Raw genomic sequence first — 19282 nt, forward strand, 5'->3', positions numbered from 1 at the left:
GCTACGGTGCAGCCGTGCTCGCTGTGAGGAGCTCCAAGCCACCTGTACCTGTATTTCAGCACGTGTTAAATGTTGCTTAATGTCCTTTACTGTTTTACCTAAACAAGGTCAGAGAGGAAAAGAGGCTTATATTTGGATTTTGTTCATGGGTCACTGTATAAAGATCAATATAAATCAAATGAATCAAATAGTAGCATGTAATGCATGGCAAACGTGTTATAATTTTAACTAAATTATGTTAAAGAGTCTTTTTATGAGAAAATGAGTTTACTCTTTCTGCAGAATACACGCTTCCAGAGAGAAAACACACTTAAAAGTAATATAAGCCTGCTACAAATTAGGAATGAATTTATTATATAATATGTGGAAGTAATGCAAATGAATAATACACATAAAACACTGCAGCGTAAGCAAAACTTCTTCAGAATAGTCTGAAATACTGTGCAATGTGTACAATGAGTCTGAACACGGTACTGGGCATAACTAAAGAATACTCTGAATCTAATACATGCTATCAAATTGATCAAAATTTACATCTGCATAGGGTCATCAGCCGTATTCCACATTAGAGACGATGAAATTCAAAGACTCTGCATCACTGATGCTAGAAAATCTCATGGATAAACACATGAAAATAGTGTAAAAGCACAAAACAGATGACGTCTGTCATCCACTTGGTGACCGTTTTTCTTCTTTGTGCTGTGACTTGGCCTTGAAAGCTTTTCACCTGTTTACACAGACAATAACAGCTGCTTCTTTTCATACTGTGTTTGCTGAACTGTCATAGGAAATCATCTTCTTCTCCTCATCACTGTCCACGTCTGGTATGGGTTCATATTCACGTCGGTACAACATCCGAGTCACGAGCGTGATGATGAACATCTCCAAGATCAGAAGCTGCTGGCTCATCACTATAAAAAGGGAGAGGGGAAATTCTGAGAGACAGTTGGGCCACTTCAAGTTGGTCTGTGTTGTATATTGTTTATATATTCACTGCTGACCGGCACCTGGACATAAAGTCTACACTGACTGCCCACTTTCTTAGAAAGCTGTCCCTTGTACATCCACATTCCTTGTGTGCAGTTAGAGACTTCAACCCATCTGCTGCATTGCACTGTTTGTGCTAGTGATCATCTAGGCCTTCAGTAAACGAACACCACAGCATTTTTGAGCCCAGTCGCTCTCTCTGCCACATCTGTAGTGTATGACCATTTAATGAATATGGTCAGATAATTCTGAGATGCTTCCCTGTATTTAGACAGGGAAAGAAAACACACTGACTCAAAAATACACTTGCAATTAAAGCCAAGTTGGCAGTTGCTGAACTGTGTCGGTAGGAGTTCACACAAAACACACACACCAAAAAAATAACCAAATTTCCTCCCCAGTTTTAGCCATAACCAACCACCGCCTTAAGTGCAGACTTTCAGCTTTAATTCAAAAGGTTTAACCTCTTATTCTCCAGGGTATCTCTTTGTATTATTTTATAAAAATAATTTTTACAGAGTATATCACTGAAGAGACGCCATCTGTTTATAGTTTATAGCCCAGATTTGTGGAAAAACGGGTCGACTTTCAGTAGATAAAAAATTGTGAGTTCAGCTTCTTTTACTATAAGGGTTTAAAATTACATCACCCATCTATTTGACTGGAAGGAAGACAGTTACAGCTCTCATATGACACCCACCTTCTGAATGTAGCTTATGAAATATAAAAGTTATGAAGAATATGACAAAGTGCGTTTTGGAACCACTGGTGGTCCCAAGGAGTGGAAAAGGAAACTGAAAGTGAGTCCAATGTTTGACAATTGGATAAAAATGCTAAGAACAGTAAGAAATTTTTCATGTCTGTTTCATCCTAAAACCTGTGTTGTTAGAATAAAAGAGAATATAAGAGAATTTTGCACCTCATCAGTTGCTCTGTGGCAGCAGTTGTTTTCTATGCGCACAGAAAGCACTGAAATTATTGTCCATGGTTATCAATAGCACGGCACAGACATAACAGATTGAGATTAAGCTGAAAAATGCAGTACCGTTCCTTTAATGTTCAGTTTGCTTGAGAGGGGAACCCCCCTCAACCTGATAGGTACTCTGTAACTGTATGAAGTGGGTGAGACTCAAACATTCAGAGGGATTAAGTACAAGAGAGGTGTTTCTAGTGTTGTGAAGCAACATAATGGTCACTCACAGAGACCCCGGGCCCTGGAGGAGTACGGCGGGGAACAGGCGATGGCTCCAGACGAGGCCACAGTATTAATGATGGCAGCCTGCAGCTGACTGAGAACCAGCACCAGCTGGTGGGGTGGGCATCATGGGTAAAGTGCAAACAAAAACATTTTATGTACTATAATCAAATTGGTTCAAAAGACATAAAGCTTTATGATACATACTTGATACTTACTTGATACATGGCATACTTAGGAACAATCTTCAGACTGCGCAACGTTTCGCGCACATGCATGAACATAATGCCAACAGGCCAGAGAGCGATGATGGTGAGGACCCCCACTCCGCAATTGATCCAGATAGCAGTATCACTCTTGCTAACCTAGAGCAGAGCGACAGGCTCGTCACTGGTCATGCTTACATGCAGAGAATTTCGTCAATCATGCAGAATTAATTGCGACTGCAGATTCCGTGTGAGCTGTTTATCATCAACTCTGAAATCTGTTAAGAATAGTAATATATGTAATATAAACAAACCTTATGTAGCATTTTGTGCAAAACTGTGTGAACCATAACAATGAGAGTCATTTTCAGAGCCATCTATTGTGTTTAACGTCTCTTACAGTGGAAATCTGACCATTTTTCAAAATGTTTGCATCATCCGTTTGTTATGATGTAAACATGTAAACACAGTCAGAGTGGTTTGGTGTGAAATGCTTTGCTCTAGAGAAACTTCCCGAGGCAGAACTGTTCACAGTGGTAGAGATAAGAACCAGACGTCTAAAGTTTTCATGATTCTCTCACAGAAAAGTTATTAAGTCATTAAATGGTTATGAATACACTCCCTGATGTCTGGGACGTTGTTTTATGATAGGCTTGGTGTAAATCGTATTTTTTTTAAATCCATTCATGGTGGAGAGACACATGCAGGGCAATGTAATACAAAATAGCCCCCAAACCATTACATATTGTCAATGTCGCAGAAAAACTCATTTTTTGTCATTTTTACATAATTTGAAACCACTAGTTACTGTTTGCATTGAGGTACAATTTCATGATGAATGGACCAATAGAAATATCCCAATATATATATATATATATATATATATATATATATATATATATATATATATATATATATATATATATGTGTACACCGATCACTCCTTGTTTCTGCATTCATTTCCATTTTATCAGCTCCACTTACTATATAGGTGCACTTTGTAGTTCTACAGTTACAGACTGTAGTCCATCTGTTTCTCTGCATACTTTGTTAGCCCCCTTTTAACCTGTTCTTCAGCGGTCAGGACCCCCATGGACCCTCACAGAGCAGGTACTATTTGGGTGGTGGATCATTCTCAGCCCTGCAGTAACACTTACGTGGTGGTGGTGTGTTAGTGTGTGTTGTGCTGGTACGAGTGGATCAGACACAACAATGCTGCTGGAGTTTCCTTCATTGGTGGTCACAGGACGCTGTTGGCTGGATATTTTTGGTTGGTGGACTATTCTCAGTCCAGCAGTGACGCTGAGGTGTTTAAAATTTCCAGCAGCACTGCTGTGTCTGATCCACTCAGACAAGCGCAACACACTAACACCCCACTACCACCACATCAGTGTTACTGCAGTGCTGAGAATGATCCACCACCCAAATAGTCCCTGCTCTGTGAGGGTCCATGGGGGTCCTGACCACTGAAGAACAGGGCAAAAGGGGGCTAACAAAGTATGCAGAGAAACAGATGGACTACAGTCTGTAACTGTAGAACTACAAAGTGGAACTACAGTAACAGGTATGTCAAAAACTAAAAAAAAGGTCAAAAATGGAGATACAAGGTTATACACACACACATCAACATTATGTAGGTTCACTGGTGGTTTTGAATAGTAAATAAAATGGCTGTATTTGCGTTGTAGTCATGGCAACCCCTGGTTTCTATCACCACCACTGTAAAGAAATCTCAGTCGGTAAGTTTCTCTAAAATTGCCTATTTCACATCAAACCACTCTGAATGACTTGCTTACAACTTAAACATTGAATTATGCAGCAATTTTGAATAATAATAAAAAAAACAACAGTATAATTTAATGTCAGTTTCCTGGACTGGACATTATTATGAATGGAGATTATCCATTGAAAGAAAAACATAGTCCAGGACTAAGCTTAAACTCTGCCCAGGAACCTGAGCCTTAGCTAATATGTACTTACCGAACAGTAATTTTAAGTCCATTGAAGCTTGAAAAAACATCGCTTCCTCAGTGGACTAACTGTCATGATACAGAGATTCTGATCGTGAAAGTGATCAGATTCAAACATTCTTCAATTCAATTCCATTTTGAATGGTGATCATATTTCCAATGGGTGCACACTAACTCTTGATTTGGATTATTCTCTCTCTTTTTTTGCCTCATGTTTACATGGCTGCATGTAAACAAACTTGGTTTCTGCCCATGTCATCACATGCACATTAAAAGGGTGAGAGAAAGAAACTCTGTCTGCTTATTCTATCCATATACACAGACATTGATAGGAGGTCTTAAAAAGGCTCTTTACATACAGAAGCGGGATCATAGTTCTCATTGGTCCAAAGGATGATGGACAGGATCGTGAAGACCACTTTCAAAACAGCAAACTGGAAGGAGCCAAGTTTCAGTAAGAACAGAGACCGCCTAAGAAAAAGCACAGCATACGCAAAAATGCAATTACTACATGTGTAGAGGCACCTGCTATAGGTTTAACATGTTCTTGCAACAGACGCAAAGCATATCAGTTAGAATTATTGTCCATTTGTCAGAGAGCAAAAGCAAAAGGTGCACTTTAATACACCTGTAGGAAGAAAAACCTTTTACAAATCACATGATTTGTTGATTTTCTCAGTGAAATCAAGTACACATCCTCTAAAGGGAACACACTTCTGCACATTTTAATACACAATGACTGTTTATGTTCTGCGTTTAACACATTGGAGACATAAAATGTGGCCGGAGCACAAATTATGGCACATTTTAAATGTTATGTTTTTTCTCCCTCCCAATATGTTCAACTAGTCAAGTAAATTAACAGAAAATGCCACACTATGGTTTGTTACTTATACAGGATGCATTAACTTATTTTCACTTAGAAAATCAACAAAACATGTCATTTGACCAAAGACACACTTTTGCATTCAACTTAAGAAAACAACCATAGTTGCTTTGCATGCAGCGGAACTTTTGCAAAATATGCAAACCTCTTCAACCCAGAACTACAGCACCACCTGCTGGACAACACTCAGCAGGACACTTCAAGGAAGATTTTCATGAAGTTCATAGCGGGGTCACATTTTTAAAGACAGCAACCAATTTAATTAAATTCGTTTCACCTGTGGTCTATAGCTCTTTTAAAAACAGTGACCCAAAGCAGTTGTCCAGAAATGCAGGAAGCGGTGGGTGACATACTGGTTAATGGGGTACACTCATTTAACTCAGGCCCCCAGCATTTGGCTTCCAAAGCATGTCTCCAGAAGTGAGCTGCTTAGGCACAAGAGGACCACTTGATAGAAGCTCTCTGTTCACTTCAGGCTGCCTTCAGCCCAAAGATAAAGCGACACCTGAGCCATTTTAGATCACCTCATGGCCCTGTGCTCTTCTAGACAGACTGGACTGTCTGTCATTTGATGCACAGACCTGTCGGTCACTTTACAGCTTCAAAATGAACGGTTATCCACGACAGTACAGAAAATGGAAACAGCAGGATGACTGGGTCCAGTTTATATACTGTCTATGGTCGAAATTCATCCTCCAGTGTGAGTCTTGTCATAAATAGTACACCAGTATGCTACAAAAGCGACTACCATTAGCCGTTTAGCTGAGTTGCTAAGGCAGGGATGTTCCAAAAAGTCTCTCAGTCACCTACAGCTGTGAAGTGTTTTGCATCTGATTTAGTTCACTTTATTTTTGAGGTAGCAGATACGAAGACGTGCCCTGTCTTTTAGGGTTAGCCTTAGCATAACAAGAACACCAGACTGACTGCCACACTTTCCCCCATATCGCCTGAGTCCAGGGGTGGTCTTTGCGCTAGGTAAAGGTAGGCCGTCACCTACACTGTTAGAAAAAAGGTGCTGTGCAGGTACATTTTTCATTCATCAAGTACAAACAATGTAAATGTTCCCTCAAAGGTATACCAGTGGTCTTAAGGTCCAGTTGTGCACTTAAATAAGTTCTTCCAGGTGAAAATTACATATTTGTACCTTTTCATAACCGAATAACTTAAAAACAGTCAAATAAAAGCCTGGAGTGTGTGGAGTCAATATAATTTATGAAATATAATTTCAGTGGATTATGGTACAATTATGCTCCCTGACTAAAGGTACTGAGATGTACCCTTGAGTACATTTCGTATCTTTTTTTTTCTGAGAGTGCAGAGTCTCCCCATGGGCCTATTCCAAAATACATACACACTTTAAAAAATGGCTGATATTTGCGATTGTATCGGTTATTTTCAGTAATTTCAGTGCTGCCCCACATCCCGGTCATGGTTATAACGGACTATTCCATGTTGTTACTGAACATGATGACACAACTGCACAAAGACAGACTAGTGTGAACGAGACACTTCGGCCAATTCTTCTGTATAATTTCTCTGGGTGGATAGTCTAGTAAAATTGTACATATATATTATAAGCATAACAAAGAAACACAAAAACAGAGGAAAACAAAACATTTGATGCTACACTCCTAAAGCTAACGCACTACACTGGCAGATACTTTCACTTGTTTCAAGCACAATTTCTCAAAAGAAGCAAAATGACTTGGCAACATACTGAGATTATTTCACTTCATAGTTACTTCAGTAAAAATGTTTAGAAATGAGTTAAATAATCTTATTATTTTCTTGGAACAAAGTGAGAAATAAGATGATTAAGATGATTTCACTTGTCAATATATCATTTTTCTCAGTGTAGATTGTAGCGTCACTAGTTTAAAAATGTGAATCCGGGGGGCTCCATTCCTGTCTTTTGCCTAAAGCCCCTGAATCAGTAAATCCGTCCCTGGAGAAGCCACCTGACCAGGTCAGCTGCATCAAACGCTGTTGCGGTCAGGGCCTTGTGCACAAAACAAGTTGTGGACGAGCTGCTTCTGATACCACTAATCTGTAACTGTAATATTTTCCAAATTCCAGCAGAGCCTGACGGTCGGAGGTATGAGTGTATGGGAACACATGTAAGAGACAAATGACTTGAGGAATTCAACGAAGCTGAAGTTGCCTTCTTATTCAAAATTCCCGTCCCACCTTAAATGGGTCAGCAGTTACGTTCAGGTGCCTGCAGTGTGCGAAATATCCCTTGGTATTCAGGGGGTCCTGTGTTGGCCGGCTACTAACTTACTCGCCAGACACTCATGCTAGATACTTTTTATTTAATATTTAATTTTTATTTATTATGTATTTATTTGTTCAGTATGAATTTAATTTGATTTATCCTTTACTTTGATTGTAAAATAATAAGAATGAAAATAATAATAATAATAAGGAGAAGAACAGCCTATTTACATTATTTACCATTATTATTATCATTTTAAACAAACAAACAAATAATAATAATAATAATAATAATAATAATAATAACAATAATAATAATAATAATAAATCAAGATTTTGAAATGTTTATTATTATTATTAATATTATTATCATTATTACTAAAATTCATTATTTGGTGAAAGAGTACTGTTGTGTTGATGGTTGTGACGACATCAGAAACTTGAATTATACCACAATGCAGTCACATCGCCCACCACTAAAAGGAAGAAAGCCTTCTATTCGCTTAACACCAGAGACTAGAATCACAATAGAAAGAGCTTTTAGATGATTAGATAACAACCCCAATTAACGGAGTTCAAACAAAGTAAACACCGCTGAGCACAATGACCATCTCTCAGAACAAATCTGCCAGAAAACGCTCTGCCTGAATCCTCTGAAGGTAGTGAACCCACGCTGCCATTCTGGGTGACCTCTCTAATAAGACTTGAAAGAGGCCCCAGAGTTGAATGGCCAGGAGAACATCCACCCAGTCCAAATGCAGATATGGGCAATATTTGAACAAACGGTCAGTAACGTGACAACAGGCTATTTAAAGGAATACTCCAGTGTTTTTCAACCGTATCTCTATCTGGCACATTTGTAGAGTACTGTCATTTATCACGGCCAATAACGTTGATTCACATCCCTGTACTTAAAGAACACAGAACCTGTCGGCTCAAAACACAATTACAATCGCATCCAATGGGCAGATGCTGAAGCCACTGTCAGCGGAACTTAACCACATGCTACAGACAGAGGTTAGGCTGAAAAAACACTGGAGTATTCCTTTAAAACTTGCCAAGCTATTCATTCTGAATGTCCTTCTGTCGTCAGAATAAATGAAAGTACTACCTTCAAAGCTGTGCAGACGTCAGTGAGTTTAGATTATTGATTTCTGGGACCAATCTGAACAAACATGTCCATATTACATAAGCCATCACTGGGAATCCTGCATCACTGGAACACCAGTATGTGGAGCAATTCAGGATAGGTAGCCAGGTTCAATTCTGAGAATTCATCCATGTGCTACAGTCATGTGCAAAAGTCTGAACACCCCCGGTCAAATTTTTTATTGATTTTCTAAGAAAGGACAAGTAAACACATCCTCAACAGGGAACAAACTCAAAGGGGAATTCTAGTTTTTAAAATACTATATTTTTTAGGCCAAACTTTCTGGCTCTGGCGTCAGACAGAGGCTCAATTTTAAGTAATAACTTTCTGCAAGGGGCCTTTCAGAGGCATTAAACTTTTCAGACATCTGGTTCCTATCATCACCACTGTGAACTATACTGGCAAATTTCTCTAGAACGCAGCATTTCACATCAAACCACTTTGAATGACTTTGTTTACATCAGTGGAATTCGCCGTTAAATATGGCCTTTATCTGCAATTTCTAACTATTTTTACTGGGAAAATAATAAAATGTTCCATAAATGTCCCAAAAATAAAACATAAAATGTGCCACATTTTGCACAGGTCACACGTTAGGTTATGTTAAACCACGGTATGTTAAACTCAACAAATAAACAGTAATTATACGTCATTAAAAGGTGCAGCAGTGTGTTCTCTGTAGAGGATGTTAACTCATTTTCACTTAGAACATCAACAAAATGTCATTTGACCAGGGGTGTCCAGACTTCTGTATATCTAAGCAGAACACTGGAGTCACCATGAGGGATCGTTCTCATCCCCTACCCTGCCCTGAGTATGTCACTTACCTGGTGACCGGCACTAGGGGCAGACAGGGACAGCAGCAGCAGCAGGGTCCAGTGCTGATCTTGAAGGTTTTCTTCGCTGACCGCTTGAGAAAGGCTTCATCTCCACCACACTCTTCAATCATCAGAATGAGGAATTTGAACACTACAATCGCAAAGTACCTGCAAAGTCAACAAAAATGTTCTTCACAGAATTCATTTCCAAGACATGCACAAACACAGTCGGAAAAGGTCTGGCGCTATTTTGTTGCTATTCAGCGCTTTTTTTCCCCAACCATATCAAGTAGATCCCCCTGTTTGAACTCAAACACATTCACAAAAAAACACAGCCTTGGACAGGGGTGTCAAAACCACTAAAGGGTCCATATTAAAAAATCTGAACAAATCCGTGGGCCAGAGAAAAACATTTTTTTATTTCATTTTTAATTAATGTTGTGCTGTAACCCGAACTGACCATTGTATGCTAAAAAAAACTTCAACAGTAAAATACAGACACTTAAAATGGGCCTTGAAATATTACACGAATACTTGAAATATTCAATATTTAAACGTCCCCAGGAGCTCAGTCTTTTAAACCTGCCTCTCTGCTTGAACTAAACACCTGCCACCTGCCATCCTTTCTTTGCTGCAAGTACATTAATACGTGGGCTCTGAGCTGCTGAGCTGACGTTAAGTGTTCATGTTGGTTGAACTGCAGCTGAAATGCAGCTAATGTGTTTGGTGATACGACTGGTGTGAAATTGAGTAAAATTGTTGAGGTGTACCTGCTACACACATTATGCTGCAGTGCATGGCGTGGACTGTTGTGCAGCGCATTGTGAAACAGGGTAATATTATTGGAAAATTAGAATATTTTTGCTGGCCAGATACGATTGTGTCACGGGCCTGACCTGGACCGCGGACCTTGTGTTTGACACATGGGGTCTAGGAGAAGTTCAATAAAAATTGAAAGGTGGGCAGGCTGAGTACACGGCTTTCACTATCAGTTACATTAGTACTCAAGTAATTCACTGACAACTGATCGGGCAAACAGAGTAAAAAGGCCAAGCAATTAAAAAAAATAAACTTAAGTAAGCAATAATAAGCCATGCATAGACTCATTAATATAAAGACTTATTATTAATAATAAACCATGCCTAGACTTACTTATATAAAGACTTATTATTAATAATAAACCATGCATAGACTTATTAATATAAAGAATTATTAATAATAAGCCATGCATAGACTCATTAATATAAAGACTTATTATTAATAATAAACCATGCCTAGACTTACTTATATAAAGACTTATTATTAATAATAAGCCATGCATGGACTTATTAATATAAAGACCTATTACTAATAATAAGCCATGCATAGACTTTCAAAAGCTTCTAAACAAAGCATCTTCACTGGAAAAAGATAAAAATAGGCCTAGTTTCTCATAAAGCATGTCTGTGTTTAGGGCACTTTCACTTGTAGAGAGTGCTTTCGGGAAACCAGCCATTTCCAGTCAAAACAGCCATTAAAGTTATTCATCATTCAGGAAATATTTCGGAGGAGATAAGACACTAATCCACTTGCATAAAGAAGGAGAAAGTAAAAGGAAAATACATGAAAAACAATAAGAATTCCTAGCAACCATCTGCAAAACCTGGTAGCCTGCCAAATCTATTTCTATCAAATAAACAGCACTGAAAGGCGGCATCTCAAGGAAGTAGATAAATCAAACAAATAGGCTTCTGGTGGTCTCAGAACAATGGACTGACCACCACAGTGTCCAGACCTCAACAGTGTCAAACGTGCTTGGGATCACTTGGAATCATGAGAAGCGGGAAATGCAACCAACTTCTAAGACTGAACTTTGAAGATGCATAACTGAAGATGAGTAACTTGTACTTAATGGCTGTTTTTGCTGGAAGTTAAATAAATGAAGGGTGGTGTCTGACTTTTACTCTTATTACTTATGACTTATTACCATAAAACCACTATGTGACAACAAATGCTTATACTATCTACGGGTAGGAATAACTATGCTTTACCATCACGCAACTCATCACTGCTGATTCATCAAGATGGTCCGATTAAATTGCTCTTTTTCCAAATGATTAGTCATGATAACCCTGGCTATTTTTCTTTCACAGAAAAAGAACTTAAAGAAGCCACAGTGTTGATGACTCATCCACATTTTTTTAATAAATCCTGTTTTTTTTCCAAAGTTTTTTTCCCATACTTTCAAGGACCTTCACATTTAACTCACGTGGCTGAGGTCATATCTGTGAACATGGTGGCCTTAGGTATCCACATGCCCAAACAGGACATTGCACCAATAACCTGGAAAAAACAAACAGAATCTTTCTCAATCCGTCTGTCAGCCCATCAGTCACTCTGTGAGGTCTGAGGAAGTGACTAACTGTTTTATCCCAGCAATGCTTCATTTCAGATCAAAGGAACCTCACCGGTGCTGCTCCATTAACCCAGATGATGGCACTCTTTTTGTTGGAGGCAACTTTCCTGTAGATGTAGACACACTCCTCAAGGTAAATCAGCATGGAAACTGTGGCCATGAAGGTCAGGACGGAGTACAGGACGATCCCGAATATGTCCAGCTCTAATTGGAAAAAAATAGAATACGGAAAAGATATTATGATACCCAACACTAGTTCTGATTGTGTGGAAGCACCAAATTAGTCTCATAATACAAAATAAAAAGGTCTCACTTTATTTGGGCTAAAGTTCCACATAGATTATCTATAGATGTTCAAACTATCTGTTGATTGGTGGTGGGGTTAGGGTTAGGGTTTGGACCAGGGTCAGGGCCAGGACTAGGGTGAGGGTTGGGTTTAGGTTTCAGGTTGAGGTTAAGGTTAGGGTTAGGGTTAGGGTTAGGGTTAGAGCCAGGTATAGAGTTAAAGAAAATTATAGTCAATTTAGTAGATATTTAGTTGAATGTAACTTGAAAGTAGATTAAGCATCTACAAAGTATCTAAACTGGACCATCCAAATAAAATGTTACCAATTAAAATGCTAATTTCTCATTGAACAGTTCAGAGAAGTCTTGTACATCTAATTACTGAATGTGTAAGCTACTGAAACAGCTTAGGCAAAACATCCGTCTGTCAGGCCGTTCTGAGAGCAGTCTAGACTAGGGCTGTATAATTTATCATATTTTTATAATTATCGTCATATGAGTTTCCGCAATAAACACATTGTTGAGAGCAGCAATGATAGAACACACCAACTTCCTTCATACATGCAGCACCAGACAGACATCATTACACATCTGGCACAAACCTTTAGAAGCCCAATGACTGCTTCCCTGTGCTGGAAGTGAACACTACTCTCCTTTGCACGGGACAAGTGATTTAACCATTAGGCTAAACAGCCAAGTACAAAACACACATATTCAAGCCTATAAAACGGATCAGACATTAGGATTGTTCTCACACCCAGTATTGTGTTTTAAGTGTGCAAGACAGTAATTTCTACTGTCACTACAAACATAATAACTGAACAAAAATAAAAATATTTATTGGTTCTTGTGCGTCTATGTAAAACTAAATATCTATTTAATTGTTTTTGTGGCCTTTACCCAAAAGGCATTCGAGATAATGCTGACATCATCTCAGCTTTTCAGTGCACTAAAAAAATGTGCTTGCAGTTCTGATGTTAGTAGCTGTTGGTGTTTTATTTCTTTTTATTTTGCACAACTGTAAACAGTGCTTGACAGATCACTTTATTAATCCCAGAGGGAAAGTCGCCCATTACGGCAACACAAAGTGCAGTAAAGAGCAAAACATAAGCAAAAGTACTGTTGTATGCTATTACACAGATGCATAAATAGAAGAAGATATATAATAAAATATGCTAAAACAACCATAAAATATAATGTGCAGTACGAAAATGAGTAAGTAAAATCACATAAATATTATGCAGGTGACAATGCAGTGGTGCATGTCACGTCCAGTGAATGAACTGAGTGACTATACAGTGTAAACGATAACATATGTTAATAGTTGTATATGCATGAGTGCATGAACAAGTTACAGTGCAATATTTATGGATGTATAAACAAAGTGGCACTTTTTTAATTTTAAAACCATCTGTATTGTATCACATCCAATCAGAGGTAGACAATTTTAATAATGTCTTGTATCGCCACTGTGATATACAATGTTTAGTAAACCTGTTGGATATCACTTTTGCACTTCCCTAGTCTACACTAACAAAGTGACACAAAATCCCTTACTACTGGAAATCCTCAGAGTTGGGAAATTTCTTGGGAAATCACTCCCACCGAGGCTCCAATTAAAACCATTTGGGGCAGTAATACATTCACCCCACAAACACTGATGTTGCTCAAAAGTACACACAAAACCATATCACTACCTACAGACACTCTCACCAGCCACTCTGAGCAGGGTCTTTCAGTGCTGACAGTTTTCTACAGTCTTTCACTACACTGCTCACGGGTAGACAGATACATAAAATTGTACTGGCCCCTCAGGCCAAGCCAATAAATCTTGTGGCCAGAATTAAGAATTTGCAGCCAGAATTATAGAAACATGTCTACTGTATGTTCTCTTATTTAAACACCCCTGGTCAAATTAAATGCTTTGCTGATTTTCAAGTGAAAATAAGTTAACACCTCCTCCACGGGGATCTGCAGATCGTACTGCACAGTTTGCATATATCTGCAGAGTCATATTTGAAAAACATAAAATATAAAATGTGCCATGACAGGCCATGTTTGTGGCCTATTATGGCACATTATAAGTAGACAAGAAAAAAACTAGAATAAACAGGCCCCAAAAGGCCTTATTTATAGAATTCATAGCAAACTTTGGCCAATAGAACAACATCTATAAGACAAGGCAGACCAGCTTGGCAGGGACACCACCATGGTTACCACACCGCAACGTTCGAGATAACACACTGCGACAAAATTTTGAATTGGGGGAATTTTTCACCCGATAAAAATACTGAATTGGGGAAATTTTTCCCCCAATATGTTAAATTCAGCAAGTAAACAGTAATTTTACATTAAAATGTGAAGTGTAGTCTCTGTAGAGAATGTGTTACCTTTTACTTATAAAATCAACTAAACACGTCATTTTACCAAAGGCGTCCAAACGTTTGCATACGAATTTTGCATACGACTTTGCATACAACAAACTTTAGCCAACAGATCAACATCTATAAGACCTGGCAGACCAGCTTGGCAGGGGCACCACCATGGTTACTCCACTGCACCATTCGAGATAACGCACTGACAAAATTTGATTTGTCTGATTACCGTCATGTCTGTTAGGTTTGTCAAAAGGAAAAAAGAATGCAGTAAACTTCCCAAAGCAGGTGGCCATTTGGCAACATCTACCCCTGTGTGTTCTCATCAACGAAAAGATAACAGTGTTATGTCCGCAATAGGAATCCAAGCCCAATCATACATGCCAGGACAAATCCACAATCCATAACACTCTGTACGGCTTCCTAAGGAGATGTGAAGGCACCTCAGTCAAGTGTTCATGAAGGGAAAGTAGGTTCTATCATTTAGAGTTTTAGGGCTGTCAGGGTTAACCTATTAAACTTGATTAATCTAGTTTTAAAAAATCATTAAAGGGACCACATCATAAAAAATATAATTGTTCTCGCTTTTTAAATAAAGGTCAATATATACTATGTAAACAGGGTTGCATCGAAATGTACCTTTTACTCCTCAGTCCACACACTGTCTACACATGGAAAACAAGCTGCAAGAACAGCCTGTTTTGAATTGAGTGTTTTGTGATGATCAGAAGCAGTGTTTCAGCCCAGAGGCGCAATACAGGGCAGCCAATCAGAAAACCTTAAGACATTTGCATATTTCAGTCTTAAAAGGCACATTAACAGAAAGCCTATTTAATTCTAAGGGATATAAAGAGGTTGGGAAAATGGAAAAAGTTTTTGTTTATAAACCCAAACAAATGTCATAAGTGGACCGTAGCGAAGGGCCGGGCAACATGACAATATTTATCATTTTTGTGATAAATTACATCACCATATTTCAAAACATGCTTCTCTGAGCGTATCTGGGATATCGTCAAACACACCCCAACAACATGTTCACCTACAAACAGACCACAGTTAGTCATGTTTTACTGGATTTACTGAAGCAAAGTATGTATAATGTTGAATATAAATAAAAATATCTAAATCCTAAAAATAAAACTGATTAAAAACTAATTAAAATTGAAAATTTATATATATAATATATATATAGTGCCATATCATGTAGTGTGAAAATGTCTTGATATATTGTGATTTTACATTTTTGAGACCCCATTTATATTCATTTTCCTCCATATACTGTTTTAATTTTTTTATGAAGTCCCCCAGAAAGGTACCCTAGCCCCACACCCTCACCCAGTGATGACAGAACAAAAAGTTTCTTTTATATTAAACATTTATTTAATTTTTTTTAAATGTTTTTAAATATGAATGCCTTTTTAAAAGATACATTTCAGGCCAAAGTCTTATTTCAAATGTTGTAAACATCTCTTTGTCATCAGTCATTCTTTGAGTGGGCTTTTAAAGGCATTATATATTTCAGTCTGGTTCTTATCACCACCACTGTGAACAACTCAGTTCCAGTTTCTCTGGGACTGAGCATTTCACATCAAACCACTCTGAATGACTTTTGTTTACATATTAATAATATGTAACAATACTTAGGAGGGGTGTATATATGCCATCAATGACCCTGTTTTGCAGGATTTGCCTGCATCACTCCTACATAAGACTTGTACTGTAGCACGCAGATAACTATCTAGGTACGCTATGTGGAACAGATGTTGTAGTGTAGTATGGATACTTTAGCCTATGTGTTATTATGCATGTAAAGCACCACTCTGTCACAGCAGCCCTGGTGCTTTTTCACTTGTGGTCCCAAATGAGTATTATTCTTTTCTGTTTTATCAACAGATCAAGTAATTTGATCAAGGCCAAACAATAAACAATAAATAATAAAAATGATCATACAAAGGATTTTCCAAAAATCCTTTATAAGAAAAAGACAAACTAGGAAGTCTTCAGAAAGAAGACTTAATAAAGATACACAGAAATGACTGCGGCTTGTACTGAATCTGTTCTCACTGAACACAGAAACACACAGAAAGATCAGAGCTCTCAGACCATTAATCAGAAACCAATGTACTCTCTGTCCTGTCTGTGTGTGGAAGGTTAAATAAAGAAGGCTTTGACTTGTGTTCCAGTGTTGTGACTATGGTGTGAGCAGTAGGATGTCCCTCTAAAATGCTTTTTGCTGAAGGGCAATTCCACCAATTTTAAAAATTGCTGCATAATTCAGTGGTTGAGATGTTAAAGTCTGATGTGAAATGGTCCGTTGTAGAGAAACTGACAGACTCTGATTTCTTTACAGTGGTGGTGATAGGAACCAAGGGTCACAATGTCTACAACACAAATACAGCCAATTTATTTACTATCCAGAACCACCAGTCAACCTACACGTGACTTCTAAGTTTTTATATGCAATGTTTATAAAAGGTTTTTTTGGGGGGACTACTTGGCCTTACAACACCCTGCATGTACCCCTCCATCATGAATACCATGAATAGCTTTTAAAATACATTTCAGCCCAAAATCTTATGACAAAAAATCTTGAAAAACAGTGTCTTAGTCTTCAGGCAGTTATTCTTTTTTCAATAATAAGCTTCCCTGGGGGGCTTTTACAGACATTAAATGATTCATACGGTTCCTATCACCACCACTGTGAACGATTCTGACTCAGTAAGACCCTCTAGAACTGAGCATTTCACATCAAACCGCTCCGAATGATTCAACTATACAGAATTTTTGAAAAATGGTGGAGTTCTCCTTTAGGATGATTAGGATGAACTACACATAGAATATGATATGTTGAAGTTGGCTTCCAGCTTTTTGCTCGAATTTTCCCGTTCCACCTTAAATGCACCAGGCACCAGAATGTAACTGCTGCCCCATTTAAGGTGGACCGGGAAAATTCGAACCATTTCAAAGGAAAAATCAACTTCTGCGTGGTCTGATCAGATGGAACTCACGTAAAATGATGTCGATGGCCAAAGGGGGTTCCTGTTTGCACCTCGGGTCAGAGCTAATGTTGGTCGCATCCATCTTCAGTCGTCCTTAAACTTCAGCCAAAGTCAGAAATCCACCGACCAAACAAGCTTTCACCAGCACGACGCGTCTGAAAATACACGCATGGAATCGCACCAGCTCTGTTTTGCCCCACTATGTTCTCACTTTTCCTCCAATGGCGACGCCCCCTGCATTCGACCCCAACGCAGATGGTTCGCCGTTTAAGTGACAAAACGCTCCTACAGCGAGGTTAGTCAGTCCTCATAGAAGCAATCACTTGTTTGCACTCATCTACACTCCATCATCTCCTGCTGGCCGCTGGGGGGCGCTGTGCTCCCCTTGCATTGCCCCCCTGAACCTGGGGCCTCTTCAGCCTCATCACATGGCCTCCATCAGCCTCCAGAGAAACCCAGCTCAGCAAAGCAGATAAAGCAGTCATGTGTGTGAACTGAGGACATTCTTGTTCACTCCCACTTTCTTCCTTTTCACTCTTCTGTTTTCTACAGAGCCCCGCTGGTGACATCCTGTATAAATAAAAATAATGCATGGCCACGACTTAGTAAGGCGTGGGAACGAGATAATTAAGTCATGGCTGCAACTTAGTAAGGTGCGGGAACGAGATAATTAAGTCGTGGCCACGCATTATTTTTTGTTTACACAGGATGTCACCAGCAGGGCTCCGTAGTTTCCCGACACTACACTGCTGCTCACATCAGTGGTGTAACTAGGATCTTACAGGCCCCAGCGTAAAAAAAAAAAATGGGCTCCTCTGCCAAAAAGTTTGAAAACAAAAAAACGATAATGCAATTTTACTCAGCCCTGCTGGTGACATCCCGTATAAAGACAAATAATATGTGGCCACACTTACTAAGTTGTGGCCATGTATTATTTTTGTTTAAACAGGATGTCACCAGCAGGGCTCTGCACAGTTTGCTTGTTTACTTGCTATTGTTTAAAAAAAAAAGCCGCGGCATGAAGTTTGAGTTTTATATTACGTTTACGTCACGTCTTAGTCTGCGAGTTCATTGGCTGGCTGCAAAGCAGAAATCTGATTACTGCCTGACTCATGTAGACCTGGAGTTTCACATTATGTGATTACTCAAGTGCATGTAAACGCGTTGATCAGATTACTGACAAAATCTGATTTTCTGCAGTTATCGGATTATTAAGTGCATGTGAAAACACTCAATGATTGCAACTTCAACCACTAGCATGCAATATTGCCCTAAATGTAAACCTATATTAGATTATTTACGGTTTTAAAATGATAGTGAGTGTATTATGTTGCAGGTTGTGAAGGATCCGTTCCATGAAAGAGATGCATTATGAACAAGAGGAAGATAAACAGTTAGGGCTGTCTATGTAGTGCTGATAGAAGGTAACTGGTGAGGTATGTTGTTAAAAAAAAGATATGAGGAGCCCAATAAAGATTTTAGGGGGTCCTGGACCCCTATGCAATGGGCCCCAGTGCAATTGCACCGCCCCCCCCCAATATATTGGATTGTGTCTGTGGGAATTTGTGGCCATTCTGTTAAAAGAGCATTTGTATTTGTGAGGTCAGACACTGATGTTGGACGAGAAGGCCTGGCTCACAATCAACGTTCCAATTCATCCCAAAAGTATTCAGTGGGGTTGAGGTCAGGGCTCTGTGCTGGCCACTGGAGTTCCTCCACACCTACTTGTCAAACCATGTCTTTGTGGATGCCACTTTGTGCATAGGGCCACAGTCATGCTGGAACAGGAAAGGGTCGTCCCC

General features: G+C 38.9%; 1 protein-coding gene across 1 annotated transcript; it reads right to left on the reverse strand.

The window, feature by feature from the left end:
* Nucleotides 1–322: 322 nt before the first annotated feature.
* Nucleotides 323–17821, reverse strand: slc51a (solute carrier family 51 subunit alpha). Its single transcript, XM_036558059.1, has 8 exons — nt 17490–17821; nt 11874–12025; nt 11675–11748; nt 9436–9594; nt 4718–4829; nt 2401–2547; nt 2188–2293; nt 323–911 (listed from the first exon to the last, which is right to left on the reverse strand). The coding sequence occupies exons 1-8, from the start codon at nt 17560–17562 to the stop codon at nt 760–762; spliced, it is 975 nt and encodes a 324-aa protein (XP_036413952.1). The 5' UTR covers nt 17563–17821; the 3' UTR covers nt 323–759.
* Between the last annotated feature and the right edge of the window lie 1461 nt (nt 17822–19282).

Source organism: Colossoma macropomum, unplaced genomic scaffold, assembly GCF_904425465.1.
Source record: "Colossoma macropomum unplaced genomic scaffold, Colossoma_macropomum, whole genome shotgun sequence".
NCBI classification, from domain to species: domain Eukaryota; kingdom Metazoa; phylum Chordata; class Actinopteri; order Characiformes; family Serrasalmidae; genus Colossoma; species Colossoma macropomum.

What these genes read in the sequence shown, in the direction of transcription:
- slc51a (XM_036558059.1), bottom strand. Translation starts at nt 17,562, where the DNA reads ATGGATGCGACCAACATTAGCTCTGACCCGAGGTGCAAACAGGAACCC. An exon ending in CCCCTAGTGCCGGTCACCAG is followed by an intron (nt 4,830 to 9,435) that starts GTAAGTGACATA and finishes GCTTTTTCTTAG; the next exon opens with GCGGTCTCTGTTCTTACTGA. An exon ending in CTCCAGGGCCCGGGGTCTCT is followed by an intron (nt 912 to 2,187) that starts GTGAGTGACCAT and finishes CCCTTTTTATAG; the next exon opens with TGATGAGCCAGCAGCTTCTG.